The sequence below is a fragment of the Cupressus sempervirens genome, chromosome 8 (assembly GCF_028749045.1).
Source record: "Cupressus sempervirens isolate cs-2001-9-10 chromosome 8, ASM2874904v1, whole genome shotgun sequence".
In the NCBI taxonomy this organism is placed as follows: Eukaryota; Viridiplantae; Streptophyta; class Pinopsida; order Cupressales; family Cupressaceae; genus Cupressus; species Cupressus sempervirens.
This window is the reverse complement of record NC_143125.1, coordinates 426,233,543-426,255,280: the sequence shown is the minus strand read 5'-3', so window position 1 is coordinate 426,255,280 and position 21,738 is coordinate 426,233,543. Positions and strand designations below refer to the sequence as shown.

Below are 21,738 nucleotides of genomic sequence, written 5' to 3'. Positions count from 1 at the left end.
GAAAGGAAGAGGTCCTAATCAAGGATGCATACCTCTAAGCAAAGAGATAATCCTCATGAAGAAAAAATAATTATATGCAAGGATATCATGTTATAGAAAGTACAACCCAATAAACGAAAAGTGGATCCTTAGGAAGGAGTGAATACTGTTTTTGCCCCCTAATTGTAATGTTCCCTTTAGGGACATTAGAAATATTGAAGTCTTATTCTATATAATATTAAAATTGACTTTGAGACATAGACACAAAATATTAAAAAGGTCAATTTAATGTTATACAAAGGACAAAGGGTCAAGGAGGAACAAGATGAAATACCTTAGGGAAGTTGAAGAGCCACAAGGGAATAGGCTGAAAACTAGAGAGGATCCGAAGAGTCTTGGTTTGTGTATTAAAAGGGGAAAGAGTCTCATTGTTGGGCAAGCTTGATTTTATGATTCAGTTCAGTTTTCTCTCTTGTGAGAGTTTTCAGAAAGCTTCAGCTTTCAGCTAGTTTGAGGACGTAGCCCCTCGTGCTGACAAATAGTGGACGCAAACCCACTGTCCCGGGAAACATCAGTTTAGGTGTTTCATTTGCGCTTACAGGTTCTTATTCTAACTTTCCAATCTGACTATTAAATCTGTATTTAGGATTAGGTTTTTGTACTGGTTATTGTATTGCTGTTGTATAATGCAATAACGTATTCGCAGAGTTGTATGGAAGTTTCTGGTTTTAACATTATAAGTCTGTAATGCATTTCTGTATGTCTGAAAACTTGAATATTATTTTGAAAGGAATTGGTTATTAATTTGTGAAGAATCTTCTGGTTTAAACATCCTATTGTATTCCATTTGCCTATATCTAAGTTTGAATATTATAATTAAGAAGAAGCTCGTTAAACATCTGTTAGTAATTGTACTAGATTCATTTGTGCTGGAATACATCTGCAAGGTTTTAGTTCTGATTATTTTGTTTATAAGAGAAATCAACAAATATCTAGTTAGGGATATTACACTAACATAGAGAAAAGAATGAATAAACTATAATGTTGCAAACTTAGTCTAATTGCATGTGACATTGTATCACTCTGAATGACAATGAGCCCCCAAGAGGTAAGCTTTAGGTATCACACAGCGAGGAGCAACATAATAGGAAACAAATGTTATTGAGACGGGACATCACAAAGGTGCTACCCATTATTACTTGTCATTTAAATCATACCAGAGTCAATGAATTGATGAATTTTACACTTCAAAGATTGACATTCATTAGTGGAATGGCCATACATTTGCTAATATGCTCTTAGAAGAATTTAGAAATTTATTTTTACCTTTTCTCTTTTGTTTTGGCAAAGGAAGGGTAATTGAATTGGCTTGAAGGTCACTTTAGCAAGAATTGGGTAGCCCCCCTTATAAGTTGTAGTGTGCTAGGAAAACTTTTTAATGTGACTGAGGGACATTAGAGATAGTGCAATCTTCAGTATTGTGTGGGCTAGAGGAGACTGGATTTCATAACCTTTTTTATACCACAAGGAGCTCTCACCAATTGAACAAAGGCCTCAACCTAATATAATATTATTTATTAATAATATTATATAATAATTATTAAATTATTCTTAAAAGGTTATCTTTCTATCTCGGGTCACTTCTCATTTATTTTAGCCCATTTTGATAGAATGTTGAAATACCATTACACAAACATGTCGTAGAGTCTTCTACTAAGTTTGGCTCATGATCCAATTTTAGCATAAGAAAGAGATTTCATTCTCATGTGCTATGCTTATTTATCATTCATAATGTAATATAATTATTCAAATATTAATTCCTAGAATTACTAATCATATTCACACACATGCAACCTAACTACATGAATCTAAGTAAGTGTGTGTTGATTCCATCACAATGAGTTATTTCCACCTGTGAGAACCTTTTACTTGACAATACTCTCTCCAACGTAGGAGAATGTTGATGATTCCTCTCTCTTGTTTGTTAGGTGTCAAGCATAATCATTCTTATTCATGCATCAAAAAATACTTCACATAATCAAATAATCTACTTAATTGTTTGCATTTTTAATCAATTAATACAATAATTATTAATTTTTTTTGGGAAATAAACAGTATGTGACATTATTTTTTGATATATTATGGAGGTTGATTTTGATTGCCTCTCATCAATTGCCGAAGTTAGTAGATCCCTTTTGTGCTCTATATATTATGTGCTCATTTCCCTTGATTTGTCTTCTCTTGGGGGCATTTTACGTCTCTAAGTGGAAGTACATATACTTTGTTAAAGCCATTGCTCCCATTTAAGTGTTTGCAATGACTTTAACGTGGGGGCATGCACTCTACTCACTTTTTGCACACACACTTACTTGACACCCTAGACATACACTTGTGAATCTCTTTATAGATTATGCACAATCTTGAAGAATGGATTCTCCTTGCACACCTTTGATCCCTTGAGGAAGTGAGTATCCTTAGGATTGGGTCTCTCTTTCTTTTGCACTTTCAATATGCTAAAATCCATATACAATCTTGAAGAATGGATTCTCCTTGCACACCTTTGATCCCTTGAGGAAGTGAGTATTTTTAGGATTGGACTCTCTTTCTTTTGCACTTTCAATATGCTAAATTCCATATATGGGTAAGTCATTCAAAATTAAAAAACATGCTTAGTCCTTACACAGGTAACATATTTTTAACTTTATTTTTTGTGTGATTCATGGTGAGATGTACAATTCTCATTGGGCGGGCTAATCGCACCCTTTTTGCTTTGCTTCTCTCCGTCAATGATTTCTCTCTTGTTACAATCTTGGAGTTAGCAAAGACTCAAAATTTTTGGGGGCTTGATGGATTCTCTGTCTCCTTGATTATGATAAGATTGTTTTATGCCTTATTATAGACTCAAAATGAAAGAGGGGCTTGCAGGAATTGAAATCCTCATTTTGTGCATCTTGTTTGAGTTTGACTGGAGTATTGAAATTGTTATTAGAAACAGTATATTACAACCCTTTGTATAGTCAATCAGGCTAAAAATGCATAGCACACTAAATTTACCTTTCTTTCTGGGCATGTTGTAACTCATTGGAATTAATTTCTCTTTTCACTAACCAGTCTCAAAGTGTGAAGTGTAAATATGTTTTGCATCTATCAGAAATTGTTTGGAATTTGCAACTATTAATGCAGGCAGCAATTGAACATACATGCAGATTCAAGCTCAAGAGATTCGCATTGGTGATATAGTATGGCTTCGTGAAAATGATGAAGTGCCATGCGATTTGGTTCTTCTGGGAACTTCTGAATCACAGGGCACATGTTTTGTAGAAGTGAGCATATATTCTCAAAGTTTCTTCTTTTGTTAAATTGTTTTAGTTCTAGTTTATGCTAATATCAATTACAGAATTGATTTTGCAAAAACACTCGCCCCGTCAACTAAGAGTGAATGAATATCAATGTATAGTGCACATTCAAGTATGCTGAAGATAAATTTCAAAGCATTTTGAAGTGCTGATTAAACCTATTCTCAAAAGCTAATTATTATTGAACTGTTTTACATTCACTTCGACGTTTCATTCATATTAATTAATTTCTATTTGAGCAAGGTTCAGGACAGACCTGAGTGTTTGATTCTAGACCGAAGAGAAATCACTTATCAGTTACAAATTCAGCAATGCTACTTCATGAAAAGAATGGCCCACTAAAGTGAATTGTGGGTCTAAACATGCTATATGTGATCTCACTAATGCTTCCTGTTACTGAATTTCTCATGTCCTAGATTCAAGAGCTTTTCTAAATAATGCCTTTTGCCATGAGTGTTGTTTGCATGAGAAAATCAATGATTAGCTTGGTAATGAGTGCTTGAATCCCTATTTATGTATTGAAAATACATCCAGTTATCTGAAATGTTCACAAAATATCTAGATCATGAAGTGATCTTTTTGTAATGGAATTTTCTGACTTGTTTATCGATTATATTTCATGATGATTTTATTAGTTTAACTCTTTTTGGCTGATAGAAATTGTTCATGACAGGACACTTTTCTCTTAACCCCTATATGTCACCATAATTATCACAAGAATTGTTGAATATTTTATTGAAGAGTTCTTTTTCTATGCACTACTAGATGGGCTCGAGGCATGTTTTCTTGCTGTGTTTTTTCCTAACATTAGTGCTTTGGCAAATGTGAACATCAATTTAGACTGCAGCACTAGATGGTGAAACTGATTTAAAGACAAGATACATACCTCCTCCTTTTTCTGGTCTTACTCCAGATCTGTTGCATAAAATCAAGGTATTTATAAATTTAACTTTTGGCATGCTTCCTCTGGATCTTTTCTTTTATTAGGAGGATCTGGAAGCTAAAGATTTTATTTGGTTTGCAGGGTGTCATTGAGTGTCCAGGTCCAGATAAAGATATAAGAAGATTTGATGCAAATATAAGACTTTTTCCACCTTTTATTGATAATGATGTATGCCCTTTAACTATCAGTAACACACTGCTACAGTCTTGTTATCTGAGGAACACAGAATGGGCATGTGGAGTAGCTGTTTACACTGGTATGAGTTTGTAGTTCTTATATTTTATATTGTTAATTGTTTACAAATGTTTCTCATACGAGCATCAGCATGAGACCAGTACAAGTCTTGCAAAGACAATAATGAGACAACTATTAGTTCCTTTCAAGCAACATTAGAAGCTACCTATGGAAGGCCAAGAGTCTTAACTTAGAATTCCACCTCCATACCATAAGCCAACTATGGAGTGCAACAGCTCACAACTTTGAAATCCATATTAGATGTCCCTTTTGGAGTTCAACTTGGGTCTCTGCAAGTAGAACTTAATGCTTAACCAATTAAGCTCAACATCTTGGACAGTTAGTAGATCTTATTTGAAAATCAGGAAATACTTAATGCAAAAATAATCCTAAAATACTACAAGCTTTCTATTTCTTTGATCTGTTATTAGAGTGCATTGCATGCATAAGTTTTGTCAATAATTTATCTTGTACATGCATAAATGGAATTAATGGGAAACTATGCATGTTAAACTTCTGTTCCAAGTTACCGGGCACTGTTGGATAAATTGTCATTGATGTCAAAGATGGTGTTATAATGAAAGATGGACAACTATATACAAAGAAAATAAATTAGATGGAATGAAGAATATATATGGCAGATTAGTGACATAGAAACAAATAACTTCAGATGAGCATCCATCAATGTCAAAGGGACAAGAAGCCAAAGATGTGTTTGGAAGTCATGAATTAATGAGAAGCTTAGAAGTGACATACAATAATTAAGAGTTGACCTTGATGAAAGCACAAAAGACGAATAAATAGAGAGACTAACTTATAGACAATGTTCAACATACCAAGGGAAGGATATGATTATTTTATTTACTGAGCAAGCATTATTAAATAAACAGAGTATATGTCAGCAAGCCAATAATAATAATGGATAAATGAATCAAATGTATAAATAAATAGTGGTCATAGTATGTATCAATGATATGTGATGCAAGAAAGAAACATGGGGAGTTAAGCACAAATGATTATACCAATAAACAAAACAAAGGTTGGTAAAATTGGAGGTCCATTTTATGAAGCCCGATATAATTTAGTAAAGGCATGATCAAATTGTCAGCATACAGAGAAGAGCCCGATAATATTAAAGGATGAAAAACTAAGCCTGTTATATATTATGGACATCATAGATATGGAGACTTCAACAGCGATCATATAGAGAGTAAGGACGTGTCCAGAAAACATATGATAGACAGTGATTCATTAAGCCTGGAGATGCCGTATGAAGTCAACTCAAAAATGGAAGAAGACCATTTACTGTTTGTATATATTCATGGTATCCAGGATACGAGTTGCTTATCCTAGTCAGCATATGCAAAAGGTCCCATGTAAGACAAGGTGCGATAGGAAGTGAGCAGAAGTCAAATTATCATTATCGATTAAAAAAAGGAATTGAAGGGCATTAGTGTGTTGAACAGAGTACCATGGAGCAGTGTTATGAAATGGATATAATAGACAACGGAAATCTGAACAAGTCCATGTCATCAAGTGAAAAGATAATATGAGAGGTAGCAACTGAAGACAGTCTCCTACGAATGCTTCAGACCATGACTTTGACGGCAATAGATATTAAAGACGCAATTATCTATCCAAGCATAGAACAATGACTTATACTGCAGTCAATATTCAAGATGCGATGGAAGCAGATGTCTCCAAGTTGTGAAAACATACGCACTCATATACTGCGATAAAAATGAAAGATATGAAGTCCGCTGTGTGAGCAAGTTTCATTATAAAGACCAGTCCTGATAAAAGACAAGGAAACAACGCATGACCATATGCGATTAGTCATATTTGTCCATACCGTCCAAGGAAGCAATAAGACAAATATATGTTACGATGTGAGCATGTCAGTGAGAACTGCCAAAGAAGATACATTCTATGTCAGCATAAGTGGAGGTGGTTTCGAATGGAACCTTGTTTAGAATTTTTACGGCAAGACAAACAGCGATGCATATCTTCCTATGAACACCATTCCCAAAAGTATAAAAGAAAAATACAAAACTCAGATACAGTCAAGATCGATGGCTCCAAATATGCGGTGACAAGGCAATGTTCACAGTGAAGATATAACATAATAATATGCAGCAATGTGTTTCAGGAAACTATGTATGGATATCACCTGACAGTCCATAGAAGACAGCGATGGAATCAATATACAACCTGATAAACCAAAGATAAAATCCAGAGGGAGAATCGAAGCTAATAAATATAAGCAGCGAATTATAACTCAGAAACCTATAATTATCGATGGAATTAGTATTGAGAAAGTATTGATTCTGGTAATACATACACAGTCAAAGAACATGAATAAAACAAAGAATAATACATATGCCAGTGTCAATCTACGTAATATGGAAGATAGTAATTATGAAGAGGCCGCAAAATAGTCAGGTTGTGTTTGGACATATGCTAAAGTTGTGGAAGCCCGATAAATCCCTCTTTCTGGTGATGTATGAAAAGATGCCTGAGAAATTGATGATGTGCAATATTATCATAATATTCAATAAAAATACTAAAGTGCGATTGATAATAGTAAGTAATTTGTATCTGAAAATATATGACTTAATTAAAAGAGTGGAAGTAACTATTTGATAAAAAGACGTGTCTCTAGGATATGACAATATATAAAAGAGAAGTTGATTTGATGAAGAAAGTGATATAGATGAGTGAATAAACAGAGCAGTGTGAACTATGGAGAGAAAATAGCGTGAAGGAAAGGTAAGTGAAGTACAGTGAATATAAATAAGCAGCTGTATATATGAAGATTATCATTTTGCTATATCAGATTATGGGAAGGCTGTAGATGAAGCTATTGTACCAGATTTAGAAAAGATATATGCAAGTGTGGTGTTAAGCAAAGAAGGCAGATTTAATACGTTCACCAAAAAATATAGTGGAAGGTAAAAATAAAAAGTCAGATGTCAGCAGTTATGTAAGCAGTTAGTAAAAGAGGATATAAGCAGATGTAAGGAACAATAATAGAATAGAAGGAAGTGTGCGTGAAAAGAAGAAAACATAAAAAGCGAGTGGGGCACATTGGTGAAGTAAGGGATACAATAGTATATATATATATATTTATTTATTTACACACATTATAAGTGTACAAGAAGGATTGCAGCTGTATTGAAAATATAAAGAAGGATATTCATAAATATAAATGTGGTTTTAAAGCAAGTATAAAAGTACCAGTCTCAAGAGAAGAAGAGATGCAAAAAATTGTTACAAATGTAAATGGCAGAGTACTTGATATTAAACAGAGATCAAAACGATCAATATATACAAAAGGAGAATCGAATAGAATAGAAAAATTATATTCTAGACTACCCCTAAATATTAGAAACATTCTAATATTTACAATAAGCTACAAGAGTGAGCATTAAAGATTATTCTAATACCCCCCCTTAATGCTCAATCTATTTACTACACCAATAGATCCCCTGAATTTAACAAACTTGTCAGGACCAGGGGGTTTTGTGAAAATATTTGTTGGTTGCTTTGAGGTAGGGACATAGAGTAACTGAATAGATCCATCTTCTACTAACTGTTGGATATAATGGCAATGAAGCTCGATGTGCTTGGTTCGTTCATGAAACACTGGGTTTTTGGCAAGTTTGAGTACTACTTGATTCTCTGTAAACAAAGAAGTTGGACCTGCTTGAGAAATATGCATATCTGTAAGCATCTGACGGAGCCAAACTGCTTCACAAGCTGCCTTGACAGCTTCTCTATATTCTACTTCTGTAGAGGAGAGTGCATGTGTCTGTTGCTTCTTACTAGTCCAGGTAATTGCTGCAGATTCAATACTGAACACATAACCAAATGTAGATTTTCTGTCATCAACTGAGTCAGCCCAATCGGAATCGGTGAATCCACTGAGTTGAGGAGTAGTACTCCTTGTGTAAAGAAGACCATAATCTGAAGTACCATGTACATAGCGTAACACACGTTTCATTGCAATCCAATGATCAGTCTTGGGGTTCGTCATGAACTGTGAGATGTAGCTGATTGCAAAACTGAGATTAGGTCTAGTAGTAGTGAGGTAGATGAGACTACCTACTAGCTGCCTGAAGAGTGTTTCATCTATAGGAGGAGAATTAGATTGTGCGGATAATTTCAGACCAGTCTCCATAGGAGTGGAGGCAGGTTTGCAATCCTGCATTCGAAACCTGTCAAGCAAATTTTTGGCATACTTGGACTGAGACAAAAAAATACTGTTGTCAGTCTGCCAAACCTCAATACCTAAACAATAATGAAGCAATCCAAGATCGGTCATATCAAAAGTTCTGCATAGATCCTGTTTGATATCTGAAATCAAATGTTTTGAACTCCTAGTAATGATCAGATCATCCACATAGACAACAAGCAAAAGAATATCATTACTAGAGTGTTTAATATACAGATTACTATCTGACGAGCTGCGCTGAAATCCCTGATTAACCAAGTATTGATGAATCTTTATGTACCAAGCCCTAGGAGCCTGTTTAAGACCATAGATGGCCTTCTGGAGTCTACATACTTTGTGTTCTGAACCGGCAACCTTAAAACAAAGGGGTTGCATCATGTAGATTTCTTCCTATAATTCACTGTTGAGAAAGGCACTCTTCACATCCATCTGATGAACTTTCCAACCATATTGAGCTGCAATGGCAAGAAGAATGCGAATAGTGCTCATCTTGGTTGTCGGAGAAAATGTCTCCTCATAGTCAATGCCTTTGCGCTGCGTGAATCCTCGAGCAACAAGTTTGGCTTTGTATTTGTCCAAGGTACCATCTGCATGGTACTTGACCTTATAGACCCATTTACAGCTAATTGGTTTCTTCCCAGGAAGGAGAACCCAGGTGTGGTTCTTTTGAAGATTCTGAAGCTCAGCATCCATTGCTTGTTCCCATTCTGGAATTCCTTTGGCCTCTGCATATGTTTGGGGCTCAGGGATACTGTGGATGTTGGCCATAAGAGCTGTATTAACTGAATTGTGCTGAATGCTCTTATTTTTGAAGGTTCTACCCTCAATTAGTTCATTAGGACGAAGATCACTAATCGTTTGAGCCCACCATTTTGGCCGAAGAGTCGAGGAGCCAATTATCAAATGCAGTCGGAATAGCTGGATGAGGAGCAGGAGCAGGAGTTGTATTATCTGGAAGTGGCTGAGGTGGTGTATCAGTAGCATCAGATGACTCATCTAAAATAGAAGAACCCAAGTTAGAGATTGCTGAAGACTGAATCTCAGAATGCGGTGGGTAGTCAGAGAGTGGAAATGGTCCGAGTTCCTCATCAAACACAACATCACGATTAAAGATTAAATGATCAGTATTTACATCAATCAGTCTGTAGGCCTAATGTGTGTGACTGTATTCTGTAAACATAATTTTTTGGCTGTTGGAATCCAACTTAGTGCGTTTGGCATCAGGAATCCATACATATGCTAGAGAGCCAAAAACTTTCAAATGGTTGATCCTAGGTTTGCGACCAGACTAGGCTTCCTCAGGAGTTATGATTAACTGCAAGGGTGGGTGACCGGTTAAGGAGGTAGACAGTTGTGGATACTGCTTCTGCCCAATATTTTTTGGGAACATTTCTATGTTCTAGCATAGCCCTAGCCATTTCTGTGATGGTACAGTTTTGACGCTCTACAACAGTGTTTTGTTGAGGGGTGTGACGTGTGGTGAACTGACGTCTAATGCCATGAGTAGTACAGAAGGCAGAGAAAGCAGAAGAACAGAAATCCCCCCTATTATCGGTCCTAAGAGTACGGATGGAGGAAACTGACTCTTTTTCTACTAGAGCTTTAAACTGCTGAAATATAGGAAAAGCGTCTGATTTTTGCTTAAGAAAATATAGCCACATTTTGCGACTGAAATCATCCACAAAGAGTAAAAAATACCTGTTCCCAGTAATAGAAGGAGTATTCATAGGACCACATACATCAGCGTGGACCAGTTGGGGCACTCTAGATGCTCGCCATGATTCACCATTCTTAAATGGTGTCCTATGTTGCTTCCCTGCTTGACAAGCTCCGCAAACGTGATGGTTTTGGGTCTGAAAATTAGGTAGGCCATGGACTAAATTATCCCGAGCAAGTTGTGCTAGATACTGAATGTTCAGATGATCGTATCACTGATGCCAGAGACTGTTGAGAGCAGATGATTCGGCAATGAAAGCATGCTCAAGGGAATCGCCTGAATCTACAAGCCTATAAATACCATGATCCTCAAGACCGACATCAAGGGTAGTGTGAGAAGCATGATCAATAATTGACCACTTATTTCCACTGAAAACGACATCCAACTGAGGAGAGTGCTTCATAATCTGACTAACAGACAAGATTATGTTTCATGCCAGGAACATAACATACATTGAGGAACATGAGTTTTCTTCCTCTAGATTGAATCTGAATATTTCCCTTGCCGACAATATTGTATTCTTCGCCGCCTCCAAAGATTATTGAGTTAGAATAGGGAGTGAATTCAACAAACCAATCACGCCTATGAGTGAAATGTCGGAAGAGTAGAAAGAATCTATCTACCATACCTTTATGGCCAACATACTTGCAAATCATGTGAAATCTTCTGCCTAGTACATCGATTTTGGTGCATTGTCCATAAGTTGAGTAAGCAACATTGCGTAGGTGGAAAAGAAGCTTGTGTGCAATGGGTTGGTGCTCACGAAGACAATAGTGGGGGTTGGTGCTTCTAGTAGGTTGGAGCTTGCGAATGTGGCAGTTGGAGCTTCCAGTGAGTTTCTGCTCATAAACATAGGGGTTGGAGCCTCTACTAGGTCGAAGCCTATGAATCTTTGTACAAGAACAAGTGTATATAAAAACAATTATTTTGTCGTGGTTTTCTCCTGCATTAGGTTTCCACGTATTTCATTGTGTTATTGTGTTCATGTGCATAATTGTTCATTTCAGCATTTGAATTTAACTATTTGAATAAAAGTTTTAAATTGGTAAACTTGTTATTATACTGATTCATCCCCCCTCATAGTATAATCGTGTGCTCTTCATATTACAATAATAGATAAGACGTCTATTATTAGTTAATGGTTATCTTGTAAATATCTTTAGCTTTAGTTTGCTTTCGGTTTTTGCTTTCTTTGGAATAGAATGTTTCTATTCTTTACGATCGTTTCCTAAGGAGACATCGTGTCTTCCTTTTGTATAAATTGACCTTTCGGTCTCTGTTATTAATAAGTATTTACCAATTACCTCGTAATATGGTATCAGAGCTAAATACTTAAATTTTTTCGGAAAAATTTATAATTTCTTCTTGAAATTATTTGTTTAAATTTTTCCAAAATTATTTCAGCTAATTTCTCCAAAACCCACCTAGGGTTTTTCTGCTTGGAGAAATTCCCGAATTACGGTTATGCAAATCGCGTGGAAATCGTGGCCATTTTTTGAAGACTCGCATTTTTGAGGTGAAAATCTGCGTGTTTCTGTATCAAATCTTCATGCTCTTAGCTGTCTCAGTCTGTCATCGTGCTTTGGGAAGCAGATTCGACCATTTTTCATCAAGAAATCTGAAGTTTTTTCAAGTTTTTTTCAGCTAGGGCCTTTTTTTTTCGAAACACTAATTTTTGGGGTCGAAAAAAAATTTTGTTTGCAGATTCTTGGTGGGTTTTTCGAGAGCTCAACTGGGTTGTTGTCCGTTTTTTTTGGGTGCCTCGATTTTTGAGCCAGCGGATTCAAAAAATGATAGCAGATTCCTTTTGGATTTTTCGAGCTCTCTTCTGGGTCATTCTCTGATTCTTCTGGATCTTTCGTATTTTTGCCTCGAAGAATGTGCCTTCACAGATTTTCACAATTTTTCATTGAAAAACGTGCCATGGCATCTCTGAAAAATATTCTGCTCGAGCATAATTCCAAATTCAATGGTCACAATTATGGAACCTGGAAGCAACGCATCATTGCAATCTTCGAATATCGAAACACTGATCAACTTGTTCTGGGTGTTACGCAGCGTCCGACTTCTCCGGGTCCTGATCAAGATACATGGGATCTGAATAATCGAGAGGCAGTAATGCTTCTCAAACTATCCGTAGCTTATGACCAGCTTTCTCAGATTCCATCCGGCAAGATAGCGGCCGAAATCTGGACACATCTAAAAGGTCTTCATGAGACTTCCGACAAGAGCAGAGCCTTCTTTCTGAAAAAAACTCTGTTTTCTATTGTCATGGATGAGCGCACCTCGCTCCAGGCACACCTGAATCGGATTCAGGAAATCCATGATCAGTTACTTGCCATCGGTCGCAAGATGGAGGAAGAGGATATTGTGGTAATCACTCTTCGGAGTTTACCAAATTCCTATGAGCATTTTATCGAGACTCTCAACATCACATCTACTGGTGTTGATCTAAAGTTCACTGATCTCTGCACCCTGCTACTTCAGCAAGATCGGTGGAAACAACAGTTCGGTAGCAGCTCCAGTTCCACCTCCACTGAGCAAGCCTTTGCTGCGAAATCCTTTCAGAAGGATAAGGGCAAGTTTCAGCAACCATCTCAGTAGAAGTCTTCTGCTCCAGCATCCGATGGTACCAAAAAGAAGAACATTCAATGCAACTATTGCCACAAGTATGGTCACATGAAGGTTGCATGTCGGAAACGCTTAGCTGCCCAGTCTAAGCAATCAGGTTCGCAACCCAAAGCGAACAGTGCAGAGCACACTGAGCAGGCGGAATCTGCCTTTTATGCCTTCATGGCTAAAAGACTTGCAGATCATGTACAATCATCTGCCTGGTACATTGATTCAGGTGCCTCTCGACTTCTCCTGCAGGATCACCTCGTTTTGAAGATGCTTCACCTGAGTTCGATCCAGATTCTTCTGATCAGGATCCTGCTGATCAAGCATCTCCTAGTACTACTATTGGTCATTCTCCTCTCCGGCCTAAGTGGTGGGCTAAGACACTTGCTGATCTTCATGATGATGAGCTCATTGATGGGAGAACTACTCGGAAAAAGAGCAAAACTATAGATTCTGTTAACTTTGCTCTTATGGCCAACATTCACAGTGTGTTTGAACTTCAAACATATTTCGAGGCTAAAGGAATTCCAGAGTGGGAACAGGCCATGCAATCTGAACACCAGAGCCTGTTGAAGAACAACACTTTGGTCCTTTCTGATCTTCCCCCAGGGAAGAAACACATTAGCTGCAAATGGGTCTACAAAATCAAATACAAATCAAATGGTACTTTGGATAAGTACAAAGCTCGTTTAGTGGCAAAGGGCTTTTCTCAGCGTCAGGGCATTGATTATGAGGAGACCTTTGCTCCTACTGCAAAGATGAGCACCATCAGATTAGTCTTAGCCATGGCAGCACAGTTTGGCTGGAAGGTCCATCAGATGGACGTAAAGAGTGCTTTCCTGAATGGTGATCTCCATGAAGAGGTCTACATGACGCAGCCTCCTGGTTTCAAGGTTGCTGGTAAAGACCATCAGGTTCTCAGATTGGTAAAAGCTCTCTATGGTTTGAAGCAGGCCCCTCGGGCATGGTACATCAAGATTGATACGTACCTCAGTGATCAAGGCTTCAAGAGGAGTTCTTCAGACTCAAATCTGTACATCAAGACTACTGACAGTGACATCATCCTTCTGGTTATCTATGTGGATGATCTGATCATCATTGGCAGTTTGGCATCTTTGATTCAGAGAATCAAACAACACTTATGCCAGTCTTTTGATATGACTGACTTTGGGCTCATGCATTATTGCTTAGGTGTTGAAATTTGGCAACAGTCTTCTAGTATATTCATCTCTCAGTCCAAATATGCCAGAGCCTTGTTAGACAAATTCCGAATGCAGGATTGCAAACCTGCATCTACACCTATGGAGAAAGGTCTCAAGTTATCAGCCAAGTTTGATTCTCCTTCCGTTGATGATACTACGTATAGGCAACTAGTAGGCAGCCTCATCTACCTATCTGCTACTAGGCCTGATATCAGCTTCGCAGTCAGCTATATTTCACGCTTTATGACAGCTCCTAAGGCTGATCATTGGATGACAGCAAAGCGTGTGCTTCGTTATGTGAAGGGCACTTCTGATTATGGACTTCTGTATTCTCGGAGTTCTAATCCTAAACTCAGTGGGTTCACAGATTCAGATTGGGTAGGCTCTGTTGATGATAAAAAGTCAACATCTGGATATGTGTTCAGTTTGGGATCCGGTGCAGTCACATGGACCAGCAAGAAGCAACAGGCAGTTTCTCTCTTCTATAGAGGCTGAATATAGAGGGACTGTTAAGGCAGGATGTGAAGCTGTCTGGCTTCGTCGGATGCTTGGGGATATGCAGATGTCACCAGCAGGACCGACTACTCTGTTTGTTGATAACAAAGGCGTTATCAAGTTAGCACGCAATCCAGTCTTCCATGAACGAACCAAGCATGTGGATGTTCATTGTCATTACATACGACAGCTGGTTGAAGACGGGACTATAGATCTACAGTATGTTCCTACCTCAGGATCAGACTGCAGACATTCTCACCAAGCCTCTTGGTCCTGATAAGTTTGTCAAATTCAGAGGACAGCTTGGTGTGTTAGATAGATTAACCATTAAGGGAGGGTATTACAATAATAGATAAGACGTCTATTATTAGTTAATGGTTATCTTGTAAATATCTTTAGCTTTAGTTTGCTTTCGTTTTTTGCTTTCTCTGGAATAGAATGTTTCTATTCTTTACGATCGTTTCCTAAGGAAACATCGTCTCTTCCTTTTGTATAAATTGACCTTTCGGTCTCTGTTATTAATAAGTAAGTATTTACCAATTACCTCGTAATACTTCAGGCACAGGATCAGAGGTTGGGTGTGGGTCTAGGTTTGGCCTTGGTCTGGGTTTGGTCCTTGTGTAGCTCAGGTTTCACCTAGGGTTTGGCAATGCATATAGAGTCTATAGATGCTTAAGTTAGTTGAAATGTCAAGCAATATTTTCACTGTTAAAGTCTTGGCAGTGGCATTTTTCTTTATTCTTGCATCCTGCAAGTGAGTTCTAATGCCTTCCAATGGAACTATAACATCTCTTTGATTTTTAACTTCAAAAATATTAAGACTATTTGTTTGCAATGGTTCTTTTAAATTGTGTCCCAAAGAGCGAGTATGCACAAAATATTATCACGAAGTAATTGGTAAATGTTTGCATGATATTAACAAAGGCTGAGAGGTCAATATAAAGAAAACGATGAATGATGTTTCCTTAGGAAACAATCGTAAAGAATAGAAACATTCTATTCTAGCTAATAGAAAACCAACAGATAACTACAAGCTAGCTAATAGAAAACCAACATATAACTACAAGCTAGCTAAATATTAGAAATATTCTAATATTTACAATAGATTACAAATAGATAACCATTAAATAATAATAGATAATAATAAAAGCTATCTATTATTGTAATACTCTCCCTTAATAGTTAATCTATCTACTACACCAAGCTGTCCTTTGAATTTGACAAACATATTGCAAGTCTATTGTCCTGTCTTCAACCAGCTGTTGTATGTAGTGTTAGTGAACATTCACATGCTTGGTTCATTCATGGAAGACTGGATTTTGTGCTAATTTGATAATGCCTTGGTTATCAACAAAAAAAGTGGTTAGTCCTATTGGTGACATCTGCATATCTCCAAGCATTTGAAGAAGCCAAACAACATCACATCCTGCCTTAATAGTCCCTTTGTATTCAGCCACTATGGAGGAAAGATAAATTGCCTGTTGCTTCTTACTGGTCCATGTGACGACACCAAATCCCAAACTGAACACATATCCAAAGTTGGCTTTTTTTCATCAACAGAGCCTGCCCAATCAGAATCTGTGAACCCACTCAGTCTAGGATTAGAACTCCAAGAGTAATGAAGTCCATAATCTATAGTGCCCTTCACATAATGAAGCACATGCTTTGCTTCCATCCAGTGATCAACCTTAGGAGTTGTTATAAAGCGTGAGATGTAGTTGACGACGAAGCTAATATCAGGCTTAGTAGTAGAGAGGTAGATGGGGATGCCTGCTAGTTGCCTGTTTGTAGTTCATTAACGGGAGGAAAATCAAACTTAGCTAATAACTTGAGACCTTTCTCCATTGGTGTAGATGCAAGCTTGCAATCTTGCATGAAAAATTTGTCTAACAGAGCCTTGGCATATTTGGATTGAGAGATGAATATGCCAAAAGACCATTGCCAAACCTCAACACCTAGCCAATAATGCATGAGCCTAAGGTTAGTCATATCAAAAGACTAACATAAATTTTGTTTGATTCCGTAAATCAAAGATGCCGAATTGCCAATGATGATCAAATCATCCACATAAATAACCAGAAGGATGATGTCACCATCAATAGTCTTGATGTACAAATTTGAGTCTAAAGAACTCTTCTGGAAGCCTTGGTCACTAAGTTACTTATCAATTTTCATGTACCATGCCCTAGGGGCCTGCTTCAAGCCATAAAGAGCTTTCACTTATCTAGGAACCTGATGTTCTTACCAGCAACCTTGAAACCAAGACGCTGCGTCATGTAGACCTCTTATTATAGATCACCATTCAGGAAAGCACTCTTGATGTCTGATGTCCATCTGATGAACCTTCTAGCCAAACAGTGCGGCCCTGGATAGGACTAATTTGATTGTACTCATCTTTGCACTAGGAGCAAAGGTCTCCTTATAATCAATGCTGTAGCGCTTAGAAAAGCCCTTTGCAACAAAACGACCTTTGTACTTATCCAAAGTACTGTTAGATTTGTATTTGATTTTGTAAACCCATTTGTAGCTAATGGGTTTTTTCCCTAGTGAAAGATCAGAAAGGACCAGGTGTTATTATTAAGTAGGCTTTGGTGTTCAGATGTCATGGCTTGTTCCCACTTTGAAATTCCTTTAGCCTCAAAATATGTTTGAGGTTCAAACACATTGTTAATGTTGGCCATAAGAGCGAAATTAACTGATTCTGTAGGTTTGCTCTTTTTCTGAGCAATTCTTCCATCAACGAGCTCCTCTTTCAAGGATCAACAAGTGTCTTAGCCCACCCCTTAGGTTGGAGAGGAGAATGAAAAACATTAGTATTAGGAGATGCTCTATGATCAGGTTCCTCATCATAAGAGTCTTGATCAAACTCAGGTGAAGCATCTACAAATCTGGGTGATACTATAGGAGAAGCTTGAGGTGTCTGTATAGGGATCATTGGTATAACTGGAGCTTTTAGAGTCGCTGGAGCCCTCTTATCAGGTGGACCTAATGGAAGCCTAACTCCCAATCACGAGCCTTCATAGGCTGGTCTTCTAGATTAGGAATAGGAGAAACATGCATGAATGGTCCTCGTTGCTCATCAAAGACCACATCACGACTGTACAGGAGATTAATGTCTCAGTGCCAATTAAGTGGTAGGCTTTGTGAAGATTGTTGTATCCAACAAGCATGAGATTCTGACTCGTGGCATCCAACTTGGTGTGTGACGCATCAGGGAGCCAAACAAAAGCAAGAGAGCCAAAAACCTTCAGGTGACTGATTCTGGGCTTGCGACCTGACGAGGCCGCTTCTGGAGTTTTACCTTTGACCGCCACTGTGTGTGATCGGTTGAAAAGATAAACTGCATTGTGTTCGAGCATGGATTGAGCCATCTCGGTGATTGTTTTGTTCCGACATTAAAATACACTATTTTGTTGTGCTGTATGGCGTGTGGTTAACTGGCATTTGATGCCACAAGTATTCAAGAAGCTAGAGAATTCATTAGAACAAGCTCTTCTTGAGCAAGCTGAGAGAGATAATGCACATTTAAGTGCCCATACCGTTGATGCTAAAGTGTGTTGACAGAAGACCGTTGAGTAGCCATAGTTAAGTCCCGAGAATCACTAGAGTTAGTAAGTCTGAAAAGACCATGATCCTCAAGACCCATTGCAAAAATAGACTGAGTTGCCCCATTAGTCATGGTACACTGATGTGAACTGAAGGTGACATTTAAGTGTGGATGTGTCGCAGCAACTGACTGACTGAGATTAGATTTAGTTCCATCCCTGGAACGAGTAAACATTGAGGAAAATAAGATTCCTCCCAATAGACTGAATTTGAATGTTTCCTTTGCCGACAACGGTGTACTCTTCTCCACCACTAGAAAATAATAGAATTTGAATAAGGCTGGTAGTCAATGAACCATTCTTTGCGAGAGTGAAATGACGAGAGACACTTGAATCAATATACTAGGCAGGCGACTTCACATGATTTGCAAGTCTTTTAGCCATGAAGGCGTAAAAGACATATTTCATTGGCCCAATGTGCTTTGCACTGTCAGCTTTGGGTTGTAAACTTGATTGCTTATATTGGTCAGCGAAGCGTTTCCAACATTCAACCTTCTTGTGACCATACTTGTGGCAATAGTTGCATTGAATGTTCCTTTTTCTAGGAGCCTTTTGAAGCTAGAGCAAAGGACTTCGATTGAGAAGACTGCCTAGACTTGCCTTTATCCTCCTAAAAGGATTTAGCAACAAAGGCTTGCTCAATGGAGGTGGAGTTGGAATTGCTATTGAGCTTTTATTTCCGCCGATCTTGTTTAAGCAAAAGTGTGTAGAGAGCTTTGAACTTCAGATTGGCACTAGTAGAAGTGATGTTGAGAGTCTCGATAAAATGCTCGTAGGACTTGGGAAATCTTTTGAGGGTTATGATCATAATGTCCTCTTCCTCCATCTTGCGTCCAATGGCAAGCAACTGATCACGGATTTCTTGAATTCTATTCAAGTGTTTTTGGAGCGATTTTTGCTCATCCATGATAATAGAAAACAAAGTGTTATTGAGAATGAAGGTTCTGCTTTTGTTTGATGTCTCATGAAGTTTCTTCAGATGCTTCATCTACCCTATCTCCTTGTCATCATGTCATTTCGTCCCTTATTAATGCCCCTTTGATATTAAATTGACCCTTTTATAAATCGACATTAAGCTCTCATAAGCCAAATTAAATATTTCACGAATTTGACTTAAGAATTCTAACATTACAAGTCTTCCCTCTTCAAGATTGCTTGTCCTCAAGCAATCGGTGCCTGGATCCCATGTAAATCTGCAAGTAGGCCTGTAGCCCAATCTGAAAATTACTGCTACACCCATCCGCTGCGCTACTCTGATTAAAACTGATCCAAACCCAAAACTGTGGAGCCACTCATCAAAACGTTGCTGGAGTAACACTTCAATCATACCAATACCAGGATCCCACACTCCTATACTATCACAACCATCAGATACGAGAAGATATAAATGTGTCGAGGAGCTATTAAGACTGGACAACTCTCCATATGTGAGTGATCTTTCATGAAAATGCATATTGATCTCCATCATAACTGTCCATCCCAAACTACTGATGAAGGAATAAAACTGCTCAATAGCTGAAATTAGTACAAATGGTGTAGAGAGGCTATACATTCTGTCATCAGTCTGAAATATACCTAGGTACATCGCTGTCATGAGTAATGAAATGACTAAAAATCCATCTCCTATGATCAAATTATGACTCCCATCAAGTCTTAACTGTGATCTGTTTAGTTGGTGAAGCAAGGAATCTATCCAACTCATGTGTAAGTCAGAAACTGAAACCATGTGTAAGTTGATCGGAGAATGAGAAATAGTGCTAAATCTGAAAATCAGGTCACCACACCAATCCTGCGAACCAAACTCATCCCTAGGAATTTCAACTAGGTCCCACATCCTCTAGTTAAGATCATCCTCGTCATGGGAGTCTGAAAGATCTTTTGTACTCAGCTTGAAAAGCGTATTATCAAATGTCAAGTCAACATCCGCCTCAAACAAGGAATTGTCTACTAGCTGAAAATGATCCAAAGTTCTGTTAATTTCTTGGGGCAGCTATCCAAGTCATAAGTCTGCTGAATGCTATCCTATATCTTAAGTTCCGTTACTTAATTTCCTAGAAAAACTCAGGTCTTCTTTTATCCTCTTTCTCCCTAGATTTTTTGTTGGCAACAACCTGATTTTCTGCTTTATGATGAGCAACTTGTGTATTGTTCAATGCCTCCTGAGCATTCTTAAACTTCCTATTGAGCTTATTAACCTCATCCTCTATTTTTCCGAGTTAGCAACATATAATTCAGCAATCTTTAAACTATAATCCTTGTCTGAAATCAAACACAAATAATCTGATTTCAAAGATTCTAAGGCTACTTTAACCCTTTGTAAATCAGCAACAATAGAATCGCTTTCCATCCCATTGTGCCTCTCTTCTATTTGTGCCTTCTTGTAGATATCTTCAACGATCCTGTGAGCATAGTTGGAAAACTGGAACTTGGCAACAACTCGACAAGCCCTCTAAAAGTTTATTCGGGAAAAAATTGACCATTTTAAATTTTTTTGCGAAAATTCGGAACCTAAAAAAACTGTTAAAATTTTATTCAAAATACATTTTTCTTTTGCAAATTTCAATTAGAAGATGCATCTAATGACTTCATTAAAGAGAACACAAAAGAAACAAGCAGAGTTCAGATATATATAAATGCATAGTGGGTACAAAATCACATTCTCATGCGGAATGCTGATCGTGGGAAGCATAATAGTAAATAGTTTGTGTCAAACTAGAAGTAAATACATTATTACAATCACATCTTCCTCTTCCTAGCTCTACTAGCATACTGTAATTCTCTATTTTACATAATATATATAGGCATTTTGCCTTTATTTTTAACAAAAAAAAATAAAAAATACTAGTTTTTTTTTTAAAAGAGTTTTTCTGAAAAGCTTGCGGATTTTTTGCAAAAAATCGGCGATTAATTGGTGATTTTTCACAAAAACTTCACAATTTTTTTCCTAGCTTAGCCGTGATTAAATCTGGGAAAAACTTGCTGGTTCTAAAAACTCGGTGATTAGTAGAAACTTGCCGATTTTTGAGCGATTATGCCAACTATGCCTGTGAGTATCTTCAGAACACACCAAGGCTGCAACAATCATTACTTCATTAATTTTAAGCTATTTTTTCAAAGAATCATTGTCACTTAGGCATGCATTTTCTAGTTGGTCACCCACAACATTGTCATCTTACAATTCTGTTTTCAATTGGTGAGTTGTCATAAAAAATACACGATTCATCGCTCCCCACAAGGATGTTATCAATGTTACGTATGGTTCAAGCTCCCTGTTTGATTGAGTTTTGTGCAATGCCAAGGTGGCTGTCATGTTATCATTTTCAGGCAATTTTTTATCATTTGAAGTCTCCAACA

At 37.6% G+C, this 21,738-nt stretch overlaps 1 protein-coding gene across 4 annotated transcripts in view; it reads left to right on the top strand.

Annotated features, from left to right (window-relative positions):
* Positions 1-21,738, top strand: part of ALA2 (aminophospholipid ATPase 2) — a 274,747-nt gene that overhangs the window by 33,638 nt on the left and 219,371 nt on the right. For all 4 annotated transcript variants that reach the window (XM_089797980.1, XM_089797978.1, XM_089797979.1 and 1 more), the window contains exons 4-6: positions 3,186-3,302; positions 4,176-4,268; positions 4,360-4,534. In XM_089797980.1, coding sequence (XP_089654106.1) covers positions 3,186-3,302; positions 4,176-4,268; positions 4,360-4,534 — 385 coding nt within the window. The remainder of the gene's footprint in view (positions 1-3,185; positions 3,303-4,175; positions 4,269-4,359; positions 4,535-21,738) is intronic.